Source organism: Jaculus jaculus, chromosome 7 (assembly GCF_020740685.1).
Source record: "Jaculus jaculus isolate mJacJac1 chromosome 7, mJacJac1.mat.Y.cur, whole genome shotgun sequence".
NCBI lineage: Eukaryota > Metazoa > Chordata > Mammalia > Rodentia > Dipodidae > Jaculus > Jaculus jaculus.
In genome coordinates this window covers 137,824,605-137,849,225 of record NC_059108.1, presented here as the reverse complement: position 1 = coordinate 137,849,225, position 24,621 = coordinate 137,824,605, and the positions used below count along the sequence as shown (strand labels likewise).

At 40.3% G+C, this 24,621-nt stretch overlaps 1 protein-coding gene across 2 annotated transcripts; it reads right to left on the bottom strand.

Moving 5' to 3' along the window:
- Positions 1-8,761: 8,761 nt before the first annotated feature.
- On the bottom strand, positions 8,762-22,909 carry Dio2 (iodothyronine deiodinase 2). 2 transcript variants are annotated; one of them, XM_045155109.1, is made up of 2 exons: positions 22,629-22,909; positions 8,762-14,027 (listed from the first exon to the last, which is right to left on the bottom strand). In XM_045155109.1, the coding sequence occupies exons 1-2, from the start codon at positions 22,848-22,850 to the stop codon at positions 13,449-13,451; spliced, it is 801 nt and encodes a 266-aa protein (XP_045011044.1). In that variant the 5' UTR covers positions 22,851-22,909; the 3' UTR covers positions 8,762-13,448. The 2 variants fall into 2 exon arrangements, with proteins under 2 accessions (XP_045011044.1, XP_012803392.1); XM_012947938.2 differs by having other exon boundaries at positions 13,461-14,027.
- Positions 22,910-24,621: the final 1,712 nt, after the last annotated feature.

Below are 24,621 nucleotides of genomic sequence, written 5' to 3'. Positions count from 1 at the left end.
GTACCTGGTGTTTCTGCCAGAGGTACGCTGGTCAAGGAAGCTGCAGAGATCACAGTGGTTCCCCTCAATACTTCAGCTACAAGTTGTGAACATACCAACCTTTCTCAGCTGTGCCTAACCTGCTGGCCAAGGACCACATGCGGCCAGGGATAGCTACATATGGTACTCAACACAAAATTGTACATTCACTTAAAATGTGATGCAAATATTGCCATTTTTTTTTCTTGTAACTTGATAACACATTTCTGAACTGTGAACTTTAGAGGACAGTTCTGTATGACAATGTCAAAAGGTTGGGCATGCTTGCAAGGCCAACAGTTTGGCTCTAGGCAGCCTTGTCTTTGACAGGGAGACTGCTCTAGCTCCCAAAGGCTAGGCAGTAAGGTTTCCCAGGACAGATATCTTATAAACCACACAGTGACAGAACGTTGTCCTCCTGGTCAGCTTTTTGTACTAGTCAATGGTGAGGATTCATTCTCCACCTTTTACTCTAGCCTAATTCCCTTTTTGCTACTGAAGAAATCTAAGACACAGCAGTTGAACCAAACCACAGTCAATCCTCACCCACATGAAGAGGAAAACATACTATTGAATGCCCAAACAAGATGCATTATGCTAAAGATTTTTTTAATAATTTCCTATGATATCTTAATGGCCCAAGGCTAGCAGGGAGATTTCTCTACTTTTTTCCAAAGTATCATTTTCTATGTTTTACCTCCATTTTATTTAAAACATTCTAGATAGAGCTAAACATCAAAAATTCAAGGTTTTGAGGCTCTTCACATTTAAAACTAATAATATATGGCATATCAGATATGTTTGGGTTTAGATTTCTCATTTTCCAAGTAGACTATAAACGCTTATGAGAGGCCATATTATATACCACCCACTGAATATTGTATCTTATAATGACTAGTGGCTTACTTATGATCTCATAGAACCTCATAACATTCATTGTTACTGCTATCTTTATTCAAATGTTCACTCACCCACAAGAGGGAGAAATACAAATATAACACACAGTTCAGTCATATATTCAGTCCTTTTTTACTCATCTTGCCTCCTAATAACAACCAATGTATACCTAGTATATATTGACTTTCTAAATAGGAAAAGATCCATCTTCTCCCCAGAAGCTTTGCTCCTATGTCCGTTCAAGTCCTTTGAGCTTTATAAGTCATCTCTAAGAGTGTATCCAGAGGACCCTTTCCTCTTTTATACTTGTTCTCATTGGCTGTGTGTCTGTATGTGTGTGTCTAAGAGAGAGAGAGAGAGAGAGAGAGAGACAGAGACAGAGAGAGAGAGAGAGAGATTAGTAATCAAGGCACCCCTGCACTCACTTTATGTTTATCAGGAAACTTTAACATGACCCCAGAGACATCTGGTTTGCAGTTCAATATCTAAGGAGCTTAAGAGTCACCACTTCATCCTAACAAGTAAACAGCTGAGCAGACTGACAAGTCAACTGGTCTTCTCTAATCCTTAAGTAAGGTATGGATACAAGGAAGACTGTTCCCAAGACTGGAGGGCCAGAATGACAAATATAAAGTCACAACTTACCAGAAGGGAGGACTGTGTGCAAAAATGACTGCCAAAACCTTTTGCCTGAGTAGGGAAGTCCAAATGCGAAGTACATTTAAGAGATGAAACATTCTGGCAGAACTGGTCATGGAGTCCCCTTCACTTCCATGAGTTTAATTTCGGGAAGCATGGTCAAGTTCTCAGTAAATATTAGAGAAAAATCTCTCCCACCCAGCAGGCAGAGAGCAAAGGAACTGTTTTCAACACACCAGAAATCTGTTCTTGCCAAAGGGCCTACTCCCAGCAGAAACTTATGAACCAGGCCCTACCAGCAGGGGTATGATGAGAGGGGAAAATACACAACAGCCAATTCTAATTACCCTGTCCTAGCTGAAGAAGGAAGTAAAGATTCAGAGATCTTTATTCTTGAAGCCCACAGTTCTAAGAGAACGAGGCTGAAAACTAGGATTACAGAACACACCCTCTCCTCCTCTCCTCACACCATATCACTAAAATCCTATCTGTTGGAGTTACGTTTACCTAGAACATTATGTCTACATATCAAGAACAAAAAATAAAATAAAATAAAATCACAAGGTATCCACTCTTAAGCAAGAAAACCCAAAACCAAACATAGAAGGGATGTTAAACTTATTAAACCAGAATTTTAAGTAACCATGTTTTATATGCTAAGATCTGGTGGATAAAGTAGAAAACACACAAGGACAAGTAATGTAATCAGATAGAAATAATTTAAAAGGACCAAAAAGAAATGTTAGAGATCAAAAACATTGTTACAGAAATTAATGTCTTTGAACCTGATAAAAGAATCTCTTCAGGATATATATCAACAGAAAACCCCAAAATTGAAAGCAAAGAGAAGACTGATGAACAAAGCCAGAACATGGAAGACCCATCACCAAACACAATCAGTGTAACACATGCAAAATAAAGAGTACCAAAAGGAGGAAAAGGAAAGAAGAAATATTTTGAAACAAGGACTGAAAATTCTTCAACGTTAATGTCAAACATGAAAAAAAAAAAAAAAACGATCCAGGAAGCTCAGAGAACCCCAAACAGGATACATGCACAAAATAATATTAAATATTTTATTTTATTTGTTTTATTATTTTTTGACTTTTGGATACAGGGTCTTGCTGTACAGCCCTGGCTGGCTCATACTCACTACATAGCCTATGCTGATCGTAAACAGATGGCATCCCTCTTGCCTCGTTGCTGTAGGTTACAGTCATGTGCCACTATGCCAGGCTATATCTTTTTTCAAAGATTAGGAAATCAAAGCTAAAGACAAAAAAATATACTGTAAAAAAGCCAAAGAGAGAAATTACCTTGCCTGTAGAGAAATGAAGAAAATAAATACATCTGACTTCTCTTTAGAAACCATGTAAGAGACTAAAGTGAAATGTTTAAAATATTGAAAGAAAAAGCAAACAAAAAAATTAATCTAGAATTCTGTAGTCTGTAAAGCTATCCTTCATAACGGAAGAAGCAGTCATGCTCAGACAAACAAACACTGAGGAAATTTGTTCTCGGTAGATCTTCCTTGTAAGAAATGTTAAAATAAATTTATTTGGGAGAAGGAGAGTGATACAGGTCAGAGACTCAGATCTCTGTAAAGAAATACAGAGCAAGCACTGACAGCAGACATGAACTAAGAACTAATTTTTCTTATTCTTAACTTACCTAGCAGGTAAGTGTTTGCTCAAAATGTTAATGTTGCAGATTTTCATTGCATAGAGTCCTTTGTCTCATAACCAGGAAAAATTAGACATGCAGAGGGTGACAGGAATGAGTCATGCAAAGGAATTTGTTGAGAAGGAGAAGTCCCAGTGTCAGAGCAAGCATGCTTAGGGTTTGGGCCTGCATCCAAAGAAGAGAGAAAGGAGAAAAGGCAAAGTGGATACTTACTGAATGTGACCTCAGAAGAGCAGGTAGTCTTAGTGAAGATCTGTGAGCAAGTGTCCCAAGGGAAGGGTTTCTATATTATCTCTTTAAGGGAATAACTATTCTTCCTACTTCCTTAGCATGTCTTTAGTTGAAGGGTGGTCACTTGAACAGGTGATTGACAGACTCTTTGGATTAACCCTTCAAGCAGGGGCCATAACTGATGCTTTAACCCTCCTCCCTTTCAAGTGGTATTTTAAATCCTATGGAGGGGATTGTGATATTTCCTTGATCAATGTTATTAGGAAAACAAGAAGTGGGATCTCCAAGCCTGTTAATGTCTGCCTACGTATTCAGCAACAATGTATTTGATTATGTATGCTTATATATGTATCCCTTACATACATACATATATACATACATGCATACATGCTATGTATACATACATGTATGGAGGAAATATGATTACTTATTAATAGTTACTCACATTATCATGAAACAGCATGACAATGGGATTAAACTAGTTGTAACTGGGTATTTCAAATTCAAGGAAAGCCACTTAAAAATAAGGAGGCATAACTGATATTCTAGGAAGAAACAAAATGAAATATAAAATGTTCAGTTAAAATCATAGAAGGCAGAAAGAGTGGAAGATAAAAATAGGGACAAATAACATGGGCAACAACATGAAAGTAATAAATATGATAGATACTAACACAAATATATAATCAACTGTCAGATCAAACATGAAGACCAAAGGAAATATTTTATACAAGAAATTCCCTTTAAATGTTAAGACACAGAATGATGGTCTGGATGTAATATGTACTGTTCCTCCATAGTCTCCTGTGTTTTGAATGCTTTTTCCCCAGCTTGTGACAGGTGGGGGAAGTTGTGGAGCTGGCTAGAGGTAGAGTCTTGTTAGAGGAGTGTGTCACCGGGGCCAGGCCTTGAAGAGCTGGCTCCCTCAGGCTGCTGTGCAACTGCAGTGCCCAGCTGCTTGCTCCTCTATGCTCCTCCTCCACGATGAGACTCCCCACAAAACTGCAAGTCGGACATGAACTCTTTCTTCCCATCAGCTGCTTCTAGTCAGGTGTCTCGTCCAAGCAGCAACAAGGTAACTGCTACAAATGTTCCAGTTAAAAACATGGGCAGGGGCTGGAGAGATGGCTTAGCAGTTAAGGCATTTGCCTGCAAAGCCAAAGGATCTTTGTTTAGTTCTCCAGGACCCACATAAGCCAGGTGCACAAGGGGGCGCATGCATCTGGAGTTTGTTTTCAGTGGCTGGAGGACCTGACACACCCATTCTCTTCCCCTCTCTCTCTTTCCCCCTCCCCATGCGCTTTCTCTCTCTCAAATAAATAAATAAAACATATTAAAACATGGGCAGAGAGCTAGAGAAATTGCTCAGTGGTTAGAGGCACTTGCTTGCAATGCCTGATGGACTGGGTTTGATTGCCCAGTACCCACATAAAGCCAGGTGCACAGAGTACTGTCTATGTCTGGAATTCACTTACAGCATCAAGAGGCTCTGGCATGCCCGTATCCTATGTCTGTCTGCCTCTTCCTCTTTCTCTTTCAAATTAATAAATAAAAATATTTTTTAAACCGGGCGTGGTGGCACATGCCTTTAATCCCAGCACTCGGGAGGCAGAGGTAGGAGGATCGCCATGAGTTCAAGGCCACCCTGAGACTACAGAGTTAATTCCAGGTTAGCCTGGACAAGAGTGAGACCCTACCTCGAAAAACCAAAAAAAAAAAAAAAAAAAAATATATATATATATATATATATATATATATATATATATATATATATATATATATATATTTTAAAAATCATGGGCAAATGAAAATATACCACGCAACCATTATTCAAGAGAAGGTCAGAGTAGATAATTTTAGACAGAGTAGACTTGAAAGCAAGTACTGTTATCAAAGAAAGAAAGACATCTCATTATAAGTGGGCCACCCCTCCAATAGCACATAACAACACATATGTACCTACCCACAGAATGTAAAAATATATGTGGCAAAACTGATAGAACTGCAAGGATAAATAGATAAATCCATATGGTAGACAGATGCTTCAGTATCTCACCATCATAAATGGAGAGAGTCAAGTAGTCAGAAAACCAATTAGGCATTGGTGAATTCAATAACAACATTTAATTGGATTAACTGATAACTCTAAATTGCTAAATTCAACAACAGAATATACCATTTTTTTCTCAAGCCCAACAGCTTAGAAAGGCTCACTGTCCTGGAATGCTCATCAAGATAACCCACAAACACACCTTTAGAAAAAGAATAAAAATCATGTAATGTCTGTGCTTAGATCATATTAAATTAGAGGTAACAAAGATAACTGGAAAATCCCAAAATACATAAAGATTAGATAACTATTCTTCTAAACAACATATGGATCAAAGAAGAAATCTCAAAAGAAATTAAAATATGTTTTGAACTAAATTAACAGGAAAAAAAATCAATACTTATAGGATGTAATGCAAGCAATGTGTAGAAGAAAACTGACAACATTAAATGCCCATATTAGAAAAGAATGGAGATCTTAAACTCTAAATATCTACTGTAAGAAACCAGATATGCAGGCTGGAGAGATATTTCATTTTTTATCTTGTAAACATGAGGATCTAAATTTAATCCTCAGAACCCACATTAAACAAAAAAAAAAAAAGCCAGCTGTTGTGGCATACACTTACATTCCTTGCGTTGGGGACGTGGAGAGAGGAGCATCTCTGGGACTTGCTAACCTTTAAGTCTAGACTACTTTGGGAGTGCAGGCAAGTGAGAAACCTTGTCTCAAACCACTGGGTGGCTCCTGAGAAATGACATGTGAGGTTGTCCTCCAGTCTCCAAAACCTAGTACATATGTCTGCATGAATACCTGCACAGAGAGAGAGGGGGAAAGAGAGAGAGATTGAGAGAGAGAGGGAGGGAGAGAGAGATATCAGAAAAATACAGGGGTATAGGGAAATGGCTCCATGGGTAATTGCTTGCTGGCTAGCTAATACAAAGGATCAGTGAGTTCCACGTTAAGTGAGAGACCGTGTGTCAAAAAATAAGATGGAGGGATGGAGAGATGGTTTAATGGTTAAGGTGCTTGCCTGTGAAGCCTATGAACTAATGTTCAAATCTCCAGGTCCCACATAATCCAAACATGCAGTGACGCAAGCACAAAATGTCCCACATGCACACAAGGGGGCTCACTGTCTGAAGTTCATTTGCAGTAGCTGAAGGCCCTGGCACATCCATTCTCTCTCTCTCTTTCTCTGTCTTTTTCTCTCTCAAATTTAAAAAAAAAAAAAAAAAAAAAAAAAAACCAACATAATATGGAGAGCTATTAAGGAAAGCACCCAAGGTCAACCACCACTTGCATACAGAAACACACACAAAAATTAATTGAAGAAGGAAAAGTTACAGAGTAGTAGTAAAAAGTAATAAAATGAAATGCTAAAGCTCAAGGAAAAGGTGGGTCAGTGTAAAGGCCAATAAGGGTTTTAAGTGGGTAAAAACAATGCACAGTGCAAGTGTGAGTACCTGAGTTTGCATTACCAGAACCCATGTAAAACTGGACCCAGTAGCATGAGTACTTCTAACCCCAGTGTGCCTATAGCTAGATAGGAAGCAGTGACAGGAGGAGCCTCCAAAGGCTCAGGGTGAGCTAACCTGGCGAACACAGGACATGCGGCCTCAATCAAAGCAGAAGGTTAAGGGTTAAGATTAATTCCTGAGGTTGGTTCTCCTCTATCTTCACATATGTACTGTAGCATGTACATGCATGCACACACACACACATGCATGCACACACATACAACACACACCAAAAAAAAAAAAAAAAAAAAAAGGAAAGGAAAGAGCAACAAATTAGGTTTGCCCCTAGACAGGTTAACCAAGACAGGAATAGAGAAAATATAATTTATTAGTTTCTGAAATGACAGAAGGGACACATACCATGAACTTTAGGAGGGTCTTAAAGTGACGTTGTGAACAACTCAATGCCCCCAAATTTAATAACCTGACAAATTCAAGACCAACCTTGACAACTTAGTAAGACGCTATCTTGAAATACAAAGTTAAAAGAGGACTGGGATATAATTTAACATTCATGAGGCTTTAGGTTCAATCCTCATATCATCCTTACCCACCAAAAAAAAAAAAAAAAAAAGTCAAAAGTTTGCTTTTGATTTCTTTGAATGTTCCTGGCCCTTCTTGTTCTCTTAATTCAGCAACAGACCAAATCCCTGCCATTGAAGTGGGCATATTAAACAAGTTAGTCTGTCTGGTCCAACTGCTTCCCTGGGTATAAGATCACTACACCTGAACTGCCTTAGAATTTACACATATTCAGCAGTGTCCAGCCAGAGAATCCTGTCAGAAAAACCTAGCAAGCTCTCAGTCTTCATGTCCCTGCACCTAAGCTGTTTCTGAGGAAAATTTTCTCCCAGGGCAGGGAATGGCTATATCACACAATAAACTCCCTTTTTTTTCCTTTTAGACTAATTTGAATTTGTCCCTTGCAAGGTTTTGATGAATCCACAGTAGAACTCTTAAGAATGTCATGTCTTTATACACACATCATATGCTCCTAGCTCAGGGCCCTGCACAGAAATGAAAATCAACAGACAATTGTCAAAGTGGTGATTTTTAGAATATTATGTAAGAAGCTACAAGTATTAATGAAATTATGTGTAAAGAATCATAAGGCAGCTCAGAGTCTCAGAGGACACTAGTCCTTCAGCTTGCTAACTTTCTTGGGGAACAAAGAGGGCTTAACAATGTTCCACATTCTTGATTTTAGCAGGCTGTGCCTCCATCTGACATTTACTTCATTTTGTCTTCTCTTGATCAACATGTGTTCAAATGTTTTCATTACACATTAACACACTGCTAATCACATAATGAATAATATATGTGTATACATGAATATGTATACATTTGTATGGGCTGCTTTAGACTACTTCTTTGATAGTTTGTTGCCCTTAGAAAACCTGGAATATAAATTTAACAAAGTAAAAGTTCACTCTACAGTGTCTACACTCAGGCTCCTTTCCATGAATTCTGTGTGTAACTTGTTCATAAATATGGAAAGTATCTGAAGGTTTTCTTTTCACTTGTCTTGAGTTCCTTGAAGACTTTGGCACGCAGCATGAGATTAAAATAATCTGGCATTTCTGGCTCCCACGAATTTGCCCACGAATACCAAGGAATAAATATTAGAATGATGGATTCTCTTTCCCTTGTCAACCACGAATGTGTTCCAGCCTGAGGCAAGGTCTAGAAAGTAATTTAAAAATAAACAAATAGAAGCAAAGAGTAACTCTATTCTTTTATTCAAAGTTTATTAAAGTACAAGAAAAAAAATGTAAAAGCACACATACCACTCAGCACCAATATAATAGCACTCTTTCTTTCTACTGAATAATCCCCAAAGCTTTTCTGTTTTCTGCAAGTGAGAAGCAGAGAGATTGACACGTACATTCTCACCACATTGACCCAGTACTCTTCTCACCACAGCCTGAATGTCCTCCTTGCTAAGGAGACAGAGATGAAGAGAGGAGAAGCCATGTGACCACATCCAACCACTGACTGAGTGGAGGCCTCTTTCGTCAGCAGCTATCATTCGCACACCACTAACCTCTGCACATCTCTGTCTCCCTCTTTGGGGGCCCGGTAACTTGGGCTGGTGAGTCTGGTGATAATGTGATACAAACCTAAACAAAACTGGCCAACATTCCCTACCCAATATCTCTTCGTTGCTTTGGTAATAAAGTACTAGGTACTTACGTCTTCACATCCCCCAATCCTGACACACATAAAATCCACATTGACCAGTCATATGGTCTGGAGCAGTCTTGAGAGAATTTTATTTACTTCCCATCCTCTTCTGTGGGCTCCTTTCATTTTTGTGTTTACCTGTTTGCTTTTTTTCTCCCCCCCTGAGACAGATGGGGGAGGGCAGTTTCAGCCAAAATAGTGACTTCATTAAACAGCTGCTGGGTCTCCGAAGTCTCAGTAAATATTAAATAAACTCTCTGGAGCCCTGGTGCTGCTGCCCAAGACAGTCAGCGAGCCCCAGCTTGCATGAGCAGCCCTGTTTGGATATCGGTCCATGTTTGCTTTCTGCTGGTTCAGGCTCACCTTGAACAGAGCGGAGTCTGTCAGGCGTGAGACCTTGTCTCTGGTGCTATCTGCAACACAGGGTGTGGGGAAGTACACCAAAGCTTTGCTCATCCTAAAGTCATTTAAGATGACTTTGAGGAAGTAAGCAGCCATCCTCAAAATACAAGTAAGTTCCTTTTCAAATCTTTCCAAATCAGTAGGTCCAGCCATCTCTAAGGCTAATTCTTCCCAGGTAGCAAACTTCCTGTCTCTGTCAGCCTCTGTCCTTTCTTTTCATAGTGGGATTCAGGACAGAACCCAGACCAGGGCCATCCTGGTCAGCAGTTAGTACCTATGCCCCATTCTGAAAGAACATATAGAGTGAGTTTTCCTTCTATGTTTAAGGCAAAGGGGGAAGTTGGGCTAGAACTAAATACACTATTGTTCTGATTTTTGGAAATATCATTTTTAAAAAATGACAAAAAAAAAGCTCCTAAAATTAAAAGACTGGCAGTCAATCTCCACTCACTGGTGCAAGAGATGACATTGGGCATATTCAAAAGAACTGTGGACATTTGTAAAAGTTTTCACTGATTTTCACTGGGACAGAAATCAGTCTGTGTTTTCCTCTTTGCAATGGCCAAGGGATTCTAATTAAACTGATTTTCCAAGCCATCAGTCAGAGGTCAGGGGGAACAAATGCACAGGTTGACCCTCCTATGATTTGCATAATGGGAAACTCAGCGAATCAGCAAATGCCTCCTGCTGTGGGCAGAGCCATTGAGCATGCCAAGGGCAGATGATACCCATGTGACAATTGTTTGACAGGCATACATGTTGTCTTTAACCTGCCCCTCCAGTATTTTATGCAGCAAGGTACACCCACACATGACCTTACCATGTTTTATAATTTTTATTCAGGAACCCAAGTGGTGCAATACACTCAGGCAAATCAGAGAATAAGCATCTCTTGGATATTGGAAAAATGTAACTGTGCAACCTATGGATTCATAGATGACTTAGAAATGGATAGTACCAAAAATCAAGGGCACATTCTATAAATAAGGTGAAGACAAAAGTCTAAAATGTTTCTGGAGGGAGTCATGTAAGTTAAGTGGCTGTCACTTTAACTACACAAAGTAAGAACAGTGACGACTTTGCCTCCAAGGAGGTGAGTTTCATTTTAATAGCCGTGTGAAACACTTTGACATTTGCTGTGCAGGCATTTCAATCTGTGCGGGCATTTCATTCATGCCCAGTCAAGAAAGTCATTGTCAATATTACTTTCCCTAAGCAATAAAATAGAGCAAGTTTTGAATGGTTCCAAGACATCTTTTAAACACTAAATGTTTGAGTGAAACCAGATGCTATGATAATTTCTAAAATTTCTTAGAGATTGTTTCAATATTCAACAAGCTAATTCACTTTAAGAGGCTAATCTGATAGCTTCATGTATGCACAGCCTGTAAGAAGGAGACGGTAAGTTAAGAGAGTTATACAGTAATATGCTTTCCCTTGGGAGAGTTACAACTGGAGCTCTTCAAAGAAATATAATTATAAAAGGTATGATAGGTGAGTGGCTATTGACCATCTAATAGTGCTTCTGAGCATATCAACCAAACACTGATTTTTGTTGTTGTTGTTGTTGTCTCTCAAAGGTGACTTGTTAAGTTTATAAAGAGCCCATCATAGGAAATCATTCAGGCTTATATTGACACAAACAGGTTACATAATTACAGGCTTATCATACCCTGGGAAGACCAACCCGTGCTATACATTGCAGGATTCCCAAGCTGCATCAATCCATTTTCTCCACTGGCCCTCCAACAGCTTCTTTTCCATGGTCTCTGGCATGTCCTCCTGAACACATCTTTCTCCCTGGCAGTCAGCCTATGTCTTCTTAAGTTTACTTTCTCTCTTTCGTCCTTCCATTGGACTATCCTCCAGGAGATGAATTTTCTGCATGCACACACACATACAACCTTCTCTTTCTTTAAAAACAGAGCACAACTGGGTGATTTTTCCATCATCCTTTTTCTCAAATGACTAGCATTGCATTAGCCAACATTCATCCCCCCACCCACTTCTCTGACATCCTGTTCCATTACCACACATGCACAACAAAAGGGTCATTGGCAGACAATGATGTGGGTGTGTGAAACCAATTTTAAATGTTGTTTCTCTGGAATACCATAAGAATCTCAACATTATTTTGAAGGTAAAAAATCAGTGGGAACATTGATAAGCCTTGATGACAATTTGGCAATTGAGGAATCTGCAATAATCTAGTCTCAAAATTACTTTCCAGCAGTTAATTAGAAAATGTTACATTCTTGTAATCTGGTTTGTTTCTTCGTGGATAGTTCTTTGGTAGAATGTAAAATGCTAGAAGATTTACATATTACTATAAAAATCAGTCTGAGGGGTGTTCTAGTATCTAAACAACATACCATCTAGCGGTGCAACTGGTTTATTGCTCCCATTTGTAAAAACAGTATCCTTGCTTCATGCGCGCCCAGTTCCTATGTTTCCTCATTTTGAGTCCTTAAATTAAAATACTTTTGTCTTTAGACTTTTCTTACTACAATTTATGATTCAATTGTTAACAGACTAGATATAAGAACAAATGATGGTACATTTCAATATAACCACATATTATGTTTAGATAATCTTTACAAATTTAAAAAAAATAATTATGATTAAAAAAAAATCAGGGCTATGACCAAATGGCCAGGGTGCCAGTCTCCCACACACTTTACTCAACACTCAGAAAAAAAAAAAAAATGATGCTATAGAGACTAAGACTGAGTGAAGCTGTATCCTAACTACAAGAATTAGGGAGAAACAGAAAAGCATCACCAAATCCACAGGTTTTTCCTTTAACAGATACCACTAGGTATAAGTCACCACTGAAAGTGTGTACATCGCATGCATCTTTCATAATTATTTCCACAAAATAACCACCATTAATAAAAATTATTTTTTTCTTCTTTTTTAGCCAATCCCCCTTTTCTTCTGAGCCTTGGAGCATGTGATAAATGCCTGGATTACATATGTATTTCCACTATGCTATTTTTAGACAAGCTTTGTTTCTTTTTCCAGCTTTATGCATAATTCTATGTTTTGTGGTTAACAAATTAGTCTCACTTTCTACAGCTTCTGGGTGAAATGCTATGAAATACCCTAATTGTTCTACTTCCTCTTTCCTGGCTTGTCAAGACAATTTTTCTTGTAGTATTTTCTCAATCCGCCACATTTCCAATGAGCATTCTAATCTCTTTACCCCCCTCCCAACCCCCACCACACCACACACACACACACACACACACACACACAGAAAGATACCATTCTGGGTGTCTGCAGTTACATCTGGGAATTCTGGGCTATGAAAGCTGGTACAAAATGTTGCTGGCTAGAAGCATGCTGGCACATTCAACACTATGGACCTGACCACATGGCCTGGCTTCAAGGTCACATTGTAATTTCGGAATTTTCCAGTAGGTTTTATCCATGATGACTAAGCAGAAACAATCCAGTTTATCTTCACATAGATGGTAGCGGCCCCGACAGTAATGATTTGGGGAACTGTTTCTTCTGGTCTCAAAGTGGGCATCAGGAGAATGGCTTCTTTCTCAAGGAAGAATGAACCCACAGTCAGTCAGGATTTCCTGCTCTGCAGCCTGGAGCCTTTCACTAAGAAGAGAGGTAGTGGGTCTACTATTTAGCCCACTGTCATGTGTGTCCTGAAGAAAGTACTGAGATGTTAGAGGCTATGTTCTTCTGACAGGTAAATTCCTGTCTTTCAGTGAGGCAACAGGACTCAGCTGAAGATTGAATTCAGTTCTCAATATCTTTTACATATTTTAAATAATAAGATCTATTGCAATCATACCTTTGACCAGCTAATCTAAAATTCATCTCTTGCCGAAATTCTTCTCCAGCCAACTCCGGACTTCTTGAAGGTTATAGCAGAAGGGGCCCTTTCCCCCTAGGTAAACAATTTTTTGTCTCTGCACAATGCACACGCGTTCAAAGGCCACCCCGTAAGCTACATTGGCATTATTGTCCATGCGGTCAGCCACAACGCGACACTGGGGTGGCAAGGAGAAGCGCTCCAGAAGCTGCTGGGCAGCTGCACACCGGTCCTCTTGATTGCGGTGCTTCTTCACCTCAAAAGACAGAGGGGAGTCCCCAGGCACTGCCCAGCCATCGGAGGGATGGGCCTCATCAATGTAGACCAGCAGGAAGTCAGCCACAGATGAGAACTCTTCCACCAGCTGGCTGAAGGCTGGCAGTTGCCTAGTGAAAGGAGGTCAGGTGGCTGAACCGAAGTTGACCACCAGTGGGCGCTCTGCACTGGCAAAGTCGAGGAGGTGGCATTCAGCTCCATCAACTGTCTTCTCCAGGGTACCATGTCCACCTGCTTCAGGGTTGGACACATGTACCACACTGGAATTAGGGGCGTCTTCACCCAACCTCACCTGGTCATGAGAAAAGAAAAACATAATGAGAGATTACCACATTAAACACATCACTGCTTCCATTCCCTTTAAATAGGTAAGTTAGCTCTAATAAAATGTGTTGTTTTCAGAGCATGTGAAAAATAGATACTGACTTCAGTTAAGAACATAAAGTCATGGCAGGTAAAGGGTGCTCAAAGGAAAGTAGAAAACTTTTTTTTGTTCATTCTGTGTAGTCATGGCCATTCTGTGCGGTATTGAAAGCCCTGGCGTGAGAACTCTTTGTAATCAAGTAGATGTGGAGATGCTTTACTACCCATATTTTTCTGTCAGAGTTTAGCAAGCGCTTATGGAACAAATGATTAATTAACTTCATTTTAAAAGTTACAAGCAAAAGCTCTACTTTAAGACAAATTATCAAGGTTTTAGGACAGACTGTCTCACTCTGAATTCTAAAAGATTCAGGCAAGACCTGAAGCCTCATAGACACCATGATGCAAAATTCTTTAATCTTAGCCAGTGCACAAGGACATCAGTGTACTCTGTGTCTGATCAGAGCTGGACAGCACGGAACCCACCTGAACCTGGTTAGTGCTTGTCCCGCCGACGAGATGGAGATGATAATGTATGGTTGCCTTCTATAGGTGTTGGAGGATAATGATAAGAGGAGCTTCCATGATGCACGTCGCCGTGTGGCTGGTGCTGCCATCATCACACCCCACCGCATCACCATCGCCACCACCACCATGTGCACAAGTGAGACACAATTCCACCCTTTCTAGGAATTTCTGTGTATTTATATGTATATTTCTATGTATTTATATATGTATACATATAAATACATAGAAATATACATATAAATACACATGTAAATATACAGGTAAATTGTCATAGAAGAGATTTGAGCTCTCCCCAGTATGATACCCTTCCTGCCAGTTTCCATCACCACGGCTTACATTATGAATGGCATAACTAGAACTTCACAGCTTCCACTGAAAAGTACAAACAGGCAAGCAAGCAATCAAACACAGAACAAGTCCAAAATCCTACTATGAATTTCTCATTTTCCATATGTTCTTGTTTGCTTCTCCTCTTTTGTCTAGAAAGTCACAAACCATATGCTTTCCCAACCAAGTTCCTCTGAAGGGTATAGTTAGATACAGGAGTTGTTGGCAAAAATTACTCTGTGTGCCCTCTTCACTTTGAACACAGAATACTGAAAGAAAGTTACCGGCCTTTGGATCCGTAAATTGATAATAAAAAGCAGGCTATATGAATGAGCCAATTACTTCAGTTTGAATTAACTCAATTGGATCTCCCCCTACGATGGTTTAATCAAAGCCAGTACCATTAGGGACAACTTACAAGGGTACAATTGATTTTTATACACTATCCTTAATATTACAAAACAGTTGCTCCTGGATTGACTTATTTCTCTCATATAAATGTAGCCACATATAACACTGCTAATTGAAACCACTTAGAAGTGAATTTCCGAGGAAGGAACAGTGTGAATGGATGTACAGCTCTCAGGGGCTCTCATTCAGATGCTCCTTGTTAATATTGAAAGGTATCTCATTTAACTTAGGGGGAAAAAAATCAAAGCTCTTTCCCATCTCAAAAAATCTTCGCAGAGTGGGTTTGACCTTTTTTTTTCTGAGACAGAAGTCTCATGCAGCCCAAGTGGGCCTTGGACTTGCCATGTAGCTAAGGATGACTTTAATTCCAGATCCTCTTTCATCCACCTACAAAGTGCTAGGATTGCAGGTGTGCACCTCTATAACTGGGTTTTGGGGTGCTAGAGTTCAAGCACACTATGCAAGCATGCTACCAACTGAGCCACATCCCCTGCTCCTTCCAGGTGGGTTTGAGGCAGGTACTATTAGTTTTCCAAAAGAAAGATTAAAGGTATAATTTTCCCTCTAGGAAAAGAAAGTTGTTGACATAATTTACATAAATATGTTTGGTTTCTGCCACAACTAAGAAGTTACTTATGGGCTGGAGAGATGGCTTAGCGGTTAGGGAGGGTGTTTGCCTGCAAAGCCTGAGAACCCAGGTCCAATTCCCAAGTACCCACGTAAAGCCAGATGCACAAGGTGGTGTATAGGTCTGCAGATCGTTTGCAGTGGCTGGAAGCCCTGGTGTACCCATTCTCTTTCTATCTGCCTCTCTCTAGTGCACGCACATGCGCTCTCACTCCCTCTCTCTCTTTGTCTCTCTCTCAAATAAATAAATTAATTAAAATAAAAAATTTTAAAATATGTTGTTTAAAAAAAGTTAATCACTTGTATTGATTGTACTAATTTGCAAGTACTACTGGATGAAAAGATCTCATAAGCCATTTGTCACTAGATTATCTTATGTGAACTACACTATACTTTGAGGTATTGCACACTACATGCTTAAACACATGCATTTTGAAGGTCTTTGAAGCTTTGGAGTCACTTGGCAATTCTCTGTAGATCCATGTGGAGAATAGCAATCTAGACCCCACATTAGATCTTTCCTTCACAGAGTAATAATGAATCCAGGAGGAATGCATTTCACAATATTGTGTATGCAACATTCCTCACTATGCTAGGAGAGGAAAACCTGGCTACACTGAGATTAGGGTGATGCACAGATTTCTTGGCGGTGAGCATCCCGTATGTGTTGAGAAAAGCAATCCATGCATGGTGGGTCCATGGCAGGCGAAAGTATCCATCTGCCTTTTGCAGTCATTGCTCAGACCTAGGACCCCTGTGTGGCTTTGGTAAATGGATCTGGGTCCTCTTGAGTCTCACTCCAGCAGACCAGTTGATCCTCATGTTATTCTCGACTATTCACCTGAACAATCCAACCTGATGCTCTGGTCACAGATGACCTCTTGTTATGTATAGCAAATTTTCTTGGAAAGTTTTTTAAGTGTGCTTCTCTTCTTAAAGACAATGGATAGGTAAGCCACAGAATTCTTTCCAAAGCACAGAAATTATACTCTCTACCTTAAACAAATTAGAACAAGTATCACATACTATAAAATAAAATAAAAAATTAAGAAATATACTAAATATAATGCCCCTGGGGTATTGGGAGAGATAGTATTTTGTTAGTCTGGGAAAGATACCTTTTTAAAGTGTTGCTGTGTAAATGTTTGAATAAATGCTAGCTGTTACAATCTTAGGTCAGTAAAGAATTTTACATTAAATAAGAACCTTGATTGGCAGTGAACATAGTCATATTCTTGTGATGGATAAGCTCCCTGAAGCAGATAATTCAGAAATACGAGTCCTGGGTACTCTCACAGAGAACTACCACAATTGACACCCAATGTTGCTGGTCTATTCTTCATTGTAACATCTGATCAGCAGATAAAAGAAATGTAGTCCATTTGCTTTACTTTGCTGGATAGCTATGGGACCCCACTGAAAACCAGAGTCATAAATGAATACCTTATTCATGAAGGTCACTGGGTAAAAGAGATGCATAGATGAGACTAATGCTATTAATAAAACTTAAGTGTGGTACAGGGCTTGCCTAGCATGCGCAAAGCCCTAGGTTCAATCCATAGTACCACATAAAATAATAAATAAACAGGTAATAAAAGTAAAACTAAGAAAGACATATACCTATGTCCCATGCACCCAAGAATGAATACACCAGTAGCCGATCTTCTTAAGCATCATAATTTTATCCATCTTTGCTAAAACCTGATGGAAGATAAGTTGGCTAAAAGAAAAGCAAACTTAAAATTGCTATACCCTAAAGAAGTTCTTTAACAACACTTCTGCTTATTCTCATTTTTGTGTCTGATCATAATGAAAATTCAATTTCCATTAGTCCAGAGTTTCCAACGAAGAATTTCTTGGCTTAAGAAACCCTGCTGGTATGAGATGGGGAAATCACCATTGTCTTCACCCATAGAAGAGAGCAAAACATTTCTTGAGACAGGGCCAAAATGGTGAAGAAAATAAAGTTGGTCGCATAATAACATTTAGGCTGCAATAAGGCAGCCTAACAAAACAAGTTCTCCCCTGGTACTTCCAAACTGTGTTTGAATTTCCCACAGTGGCACAGAAAGTCTCCTGGCCACAAGTTACCTATCATCTTAATTTCTGCTTCTTTGAGGGTTTGTGTTGGGTTTTTGTCCTTAATGAGACATATTTGCCAAAGAGGCATTCAAAAGGCATTTTTTTTACTCTTGCGGAAGAGTAATTAGGTCGGTACCTCTTTCCCTGCCAGCAGTCGCCGCTCTAAAGAGAACCCTTGCCCAGTATTTAATGCCCAAACACAAGAAGCACCATTTCCACTAATTGGTCTTGAAGTTCGGATGTTCGCAAAGACTCCTTTTATTTTTGCAAAGATCAGAACGGACATACGTAAAATGTGATGTCATCATCACTGACTTTTATCCCTCTTGTCTGCACTATTCACAGTTGCCCTTCATTATATGGTGGAGTTTCTCTTTCTTTCTTTCTTTCTTTTTTTGTACTCAACATGAATACAATATCAACACCAACAAAGGGTGGGAATAAAGCCCTTGCGTTTTTACAACAAGGACATCTATGGGCCAAGTTAGAAGGTTGCAAAAGGCAGAGATACGAACGTGAGCAAATGTATGAAAAGACAGCAGGGAGAAGAGTTTGAGTCCCCTGAGGATGGGTTTCTTTTACTGGCTGATCAGTGACTAAAGAGAGTGATGCTCTTTGGTATGTGGGTCGGGAGATGCCGGGCCAGAGGAGAAAGGCCAGCACTCATTCATCGCGTGAGTGAGAAACAGAGTGTATCACTAGCTCTAACTGACTCACCTTGTGTTTTTTGGTTTGTTTGCTCTGTTTTCATTTCTGCAGCCCAAGAAGGCTTTTGGGTAGAGTATCACATAGTCCTCATGATAAGAAGTAAAGCAAATGGGGCTAGAGAGGTGGCTCAGTGCTTGAAGACATTTGATTGCAAAGCCTGCCTGTCTGGGGTTCAATTCCCCAGGACTCAAGGAAAGCCAGATACACACAGTTGTACATGCAGTGACAAGGAGCCCTGGAGTACCCATATTCTCATTCTCTCACTCTCTCTCTCTCTCTCTCTCTCTCTCTCTCTCTCTCTCTCCCTCTCTCTCTCTCTCTCTCTCTCTCTCTCTCTCTCTCTCTCTCTCTCACTCTCTCTCTCTCTCTCACTCTCTCTCTCTCTCTCTCTCTCTCATTATAAGTAAATACTTTTGTAAAAGTAAAAAAATAAGCAAATGATAAAAATGGGGGATGGGCAGGTGGCGGAATATATACACGATCTTTTTGCCACTCACAGCCCTGAAAATGGTTTTTATTAACTATCAGGAAGTTTCAAATTCTTTGACATAATAACCAGGCTACACCAATGATGGCCAAGCAATCACTCAATAGTGATCTAACCATTCTTGTTCAGATTGGCCAAATGATTCTGAGTTGAGCAGCATACCTACACTTTTTTCTGAGTTCAGTTTGGTTATTCACATTGTGATTTGTACCTTGAAACGAAAGTTCTGAAACCCTACCATTTCCCAGTGTTTCATCCAAATGACAGAGCTGCTTTGCCTATGGCCTACTTTGTGTACTTTCAGGACAGTTTCTCCCTTAAAAGACTCATTTCTTTTCCCATTGTAGGAAAGAGTGTCAGAAGTCTTGAGGTGAATGAAGAGAAGGAGGAGAATGTTAAAGAGACCCTTTTCAAAACCCAAATTATATGTTCACATGAACATGTCTTCTGTCCTACTGCAATATTAACCGTGCAGAAACTAAACTGCCTGTCAGCGTCTATAGTGTGTGTTTACTTTTACACTTCATTTAGGTAAGAGCCAGGCTCCCAGACACGGCAGTTTGCTTATTGGTTGCATTTTTGAGTCTCTGACTACCAGCACAAGGGTACAGTGTTCACATGCAATGACACTGAAGAAACTGAAGTAACAAATATCTGTTATTTACTCAGGACCTTTCCCGAATCGCTATAGACTTGACATCAAAATTGTTAAACAGAATTCCACATGGTCTCTGAAAGCTGCTCTGTGAAGATAATTTTAAATTCCCTTAAACTTTTTCATGTAGTTTTTTTTTATTAATTCTGTTTTTATTTTTAATTCCTGAATTTCTTGTGTGTGAGTAAAACATGAAGCTCACTATCCCACTGTCTTTCCAAAGAGATGGCATTCACTGACCAGGAATAACAAATAGTGAGCCTAGTGGCATCCTGTGTGGGCACGCCCCTCATGCTGGAAGGCCCAGGCTCCGAGGTAGCAGGATCCACACAGTGCAAGTCAAGCTTGTGGGATCCTGCGATGTCAGCTTACACAGTCCTTCCCCAGTATCTGCGGAAATAGCCACACCTAGAGACAGTGGCAGAGGGACACCAGTGCTCAGTAAAGTGACTCAACCTGTTTGAGAGGTTCAGAGTGACCTTCTTGTGCCTCCTTAGCTACCACTACCCTAGCCATCCTTGGAGACAGAAAAATATACAAATTCAATATTTCCATTCACCACTCATCCAGTCCAGTCTCATCTCTGGGGATGTGGTTCCCGGGACTGCTTCTGCACAATATAGCCGTCATAGAAATCATTACAAGCAAATATAATAGCATAAAGTCATGAACTTGGTCTCTAATCAAATTAGGAGACAGAGCACTGTACAGAGAAATACACAAACCATATGCTCAAATTAAAAAAATAAAAAACACTCATTCTTTCCAGTTTCCTGGAATGTGAACCACAGTGTATTACAACACAATGGAGCACTATATATTGGTGAAAAAGAAATCAAGTTTATTAGAGTGGCACGTGTTTGTTCTTCCATTTGTACTTCAAAAGCTCCCTAATGGGAAAAACACCTCACTTGATGTTTGTGGGTGACATTACCATCCCATAGTTGATTTGAGAGATAATATTCACATTATATATATGTGAATATACATAAAATCCTCCCCTAAGTGGCTTTTAAATTTGGTTAGCAGTCAATCGCCCATCAAACAGTGAATTTAATCTGAGCTCAAATCACTGCCACTTCATGTTTTCTATGACATATGATATATGCATGTATTTCAATTTTATCATTAATATGATCATATGTGTATTCCCCCACTCTTCTCCAAATTCCCAACCCCTAAACAAAACACACCTATTTGCCATTCCATGGATACATTGGTGCATACTTCTCACTGGTCTGTATGCATGATATAACTCACTTTTAACTAAGTAGTACTACGAATATCCATTTGTCTTCTCATAAAGGGATTCCCATTTGCTAGTAAGAGATCTAGCTATTTGGTTGCTTTGACTTGAGGACGTGCAAACCTTCTGCAGGTCACCATCGCCAGTGAGGATATGAGTTATGGTGACAGTTCCCTAGGTCATCAAAGATGTTTCCTTTCTCAGCTTTTGACTTTCAGTGGGACAGCCCTGTCCTGAGTTCTTTACTACTTCTTTTATTTTCCTGGTATATAACTTTATTTTGCTAGTGTTTGTTTGTGCAGAATTTGCTCCCTTTCCCTTCAATTGTTCTAAGTGTTCATCAAGGTTGCTACCACGCTGCCTGTCTAAAAAATTGTGGCACTCACTGAACATCTGCCTCGACTGTTCCCCTCGAACTCTCGTTCCTGACATTGCACAAGGTCTCCCGATGCCGTGAGGGAAAACCCAGAGTGTCTCCTTTCACAGAAACTTTCACCAAGTGCATTCGTTCTTCCTAATTCCAGGGAGCCCTTTAAAGTCACCTGGACATAGGAGGTGGGAGCAAGCTGACAAGAACCAATGCCAACATCTTCCTTTTTGCCTCTTAAATTTCAGTTAAAAATGGTCCACACATGTCTCCCAGCAACAAAATGCCTAGAGCAGCACAATTTTTCACTTCCAAACCTAAACCACCTACTGTGGGTTTGGAAAGCAGGTAGGAGTACACCTTCCACAGGTAAGGGAGTCCTCTGCTCTAACGCTAGAACCCATGAAGCAAGGATGAACCACAGAGCCCTCTGCACTTTCCAAGACAACTTATTTTTGCTTTTGAGAAACAAAGATCTATAGATTTGGTTTCCCATACAAAGCCTGGGTTTCTGACAGTTGGTGCTCAGATCTCTCTTGTCCAAACTGATACCTAGTAAGTGGGGACACTAAGTAATGTAGATACCTGCACCTGGCTTGCTGCCATGAACTCACACCTCTACCCTCCACCTTTTGTGACCATTCTGTTACCAACTCTGACAGTTTTAGCCAAGGGAAAATGCTAGTTGAACTCTTCTCCAGTACATCTCGCATAGCTTTCCATCAAGCAAAACATCAGAATTCCAGCTTCCACCAAACGCAAGAAAGGATCAAATGTAGCCTATCCCTTCCTCCAATATGTTCTGACTTTGTCCCCAACGTTTACCGTACCAGCGCCTTGAACCACCAAATCAGAGCCAAGGTCACAACAGTCCTCCTTCAAATCAAGACTTCTTGTCAGGTTGCCCACCCTCCCAAACTCAACCTTGTGCAACAGGTAGAGATAGAAAGTGACCTGGAAACTTACACGTAACCACCGGGCAGGGTCCCAGATGGGGGTTCCCAGCCCTGGCAACGCTCCCCAGGAGCCCTATGCCCTCACTCTTGCAGCCACCGACTGCTGGCCACGGGCAGCCCCGTGGGCGCGGCTCACCTGTTTGTAGGCGTCCAGCAGGAAGCTCTTCCACACGCAGCGCAGGCCCTCTGAGGTCAGCATGCGGCGCCACTCGCCGCGAGTGGCCTTGGAGCGGCTGAGCAGAAGCACCACGTGCTTGAGCAGAATGATGGAGTCATAGAGCGCCAGGAAGAGGCAGTTGGAGAAAAAAGCTGGCAGAATCTGCAGTGTGATGAGCAAGTCTACGCTGAGGATACCCATGGTCTCTGTCCCCTTAGGAGTCAGTGCCCTTGTGCACTCGGGCTCCCCTGCAACCTCTTTTCTTTCTTTCTTTCTTTTTTTTTTTTTTTTCTTTTTTTGGTTAAAAAGGAGGGTGGTGGTACAGGGGGTGGGGGGGTGGGGTGAGGCTGGGGTGGGGAGAGAAGGAGAAAAACTAGATTAAAAGGAAGTCCCAAGTTGTCTCCTCTTTCAAAGAAGCAGAAATGGCAAAAACCAAGTACCAAGTTCAGGCTCTCCAGCCCGCCTGTTGGAGTGTTCCCATCAATCCATTCAATTCCAGCTCTGCCTTTTTTTTTTTTTTTTTTTTCAGGATTTTAGATGCTAAAAAAAAAAAAAAAAAAAACCTGGCGTGCCAGTCCCTAATCCAGTTACCCCTGTCAGAGTCCGTTAAAGACAGACGGGACTACTTTCATTTCCAAACACCTATGAGACTGTGGCAGAGATTGCAAAATTTCTTTTAGCGATTCATTGTCTATGTTCTTTAAACGCAGCCTGTTTCTGTCTTGAATTGCAAGATTTTTTTTTTTTTAAATGTGCTTTAAGGGAAGGGTTTTTGTTTTCTTTCTGTCTTCACTCCGTTTTAAATACACTTTCTGTGCTTGCTTCTCTCAGCCTGGCTCACCCTGTCCCTTCTCCAGGAGCTGCTGGCTCGTCCCTGCCCACCCCCCTCCGGCTTTTCCTTCCTATCTACGCTGCAAAGTGCCGCTCTCTGCGGCTCCCGAAGCCTTTTATACACTCGCTCCCTGGCTAATTGCTGCAATAGAGAAATGAAACCCTAATCTTGCTAAAGATCTTGACGTCATTGAGAAAGAGGGCTTTGCTTTGGCCAGGACTGCAGTAACAGAAAAGCAAAACTCGACAACTTTTTTTTAAGGAGGGGTGGGGGAAAGACAGTGGAATTTTGCTTTGTGATGGGGGGGGGGAGGGAAATGAATACCTTCAACAGCTTTCAAGAAATGCTTTTCAAACTTTGGGGAAAGTAATTTAATATAATGTGTAGTAAATTAATACATGAATCCTCTCCTCTGTTTACCACTTTTATTAACTATTGGGAGTTTTGAAAAGAAAGGCCCCTGTCAGGCAGGTAGAAAAGAGGAAGAGTTCACAGAAACGTCTCTGCTCCACTTCCGGGAAGATCGGGCGGTTTAGGTGTTGCCTGTATATCCTGACTCTTTCTCTTCATCAGATTTGTGACCTCAGTGCTTTGCATAGTTTTGAGTCGTGATCTTAATAGGACACAAAGTGAGTTATGAGGTGGAAGACTTTTAAACTATTTGAATGCCCCCAGCATTTCTTTAATGCTTCTTGCAGAAGTAAGTATGCTTATTAGGTTTATTGAAGTTCCCAATATCAAAACAATAATCACAATGAGAATCCAAACCTGAAAGGGGCGAGGTGACAAGACTTTTTGGCTCCATTCTACTCCAACGACGATAAAACTAAAACCTCCTATTGATTGACATCTGGGATGTCATAGATTGAGAAATAAACTTATTTATGAGAACCCTTTAAATTCAATACTCACTCTTCATCTATCAACTCTTAAGATGTCTGAAGTTTTAGGGAATCTTCCTTTTTTGCTTGAATAAAAGCACTCAGAATAAAGATGTTTAGGAACAATCTCTAAGTTGGTGCAAGGTGCCACATTGGCTTAAATGATGTCCTTTCCCATTAGTCTAGGACACTTATTGGGCAGGCAGCACTCTGGCCAAATATGACACCTCCATCTCCTAGTTTTCCTTTATCTATTACC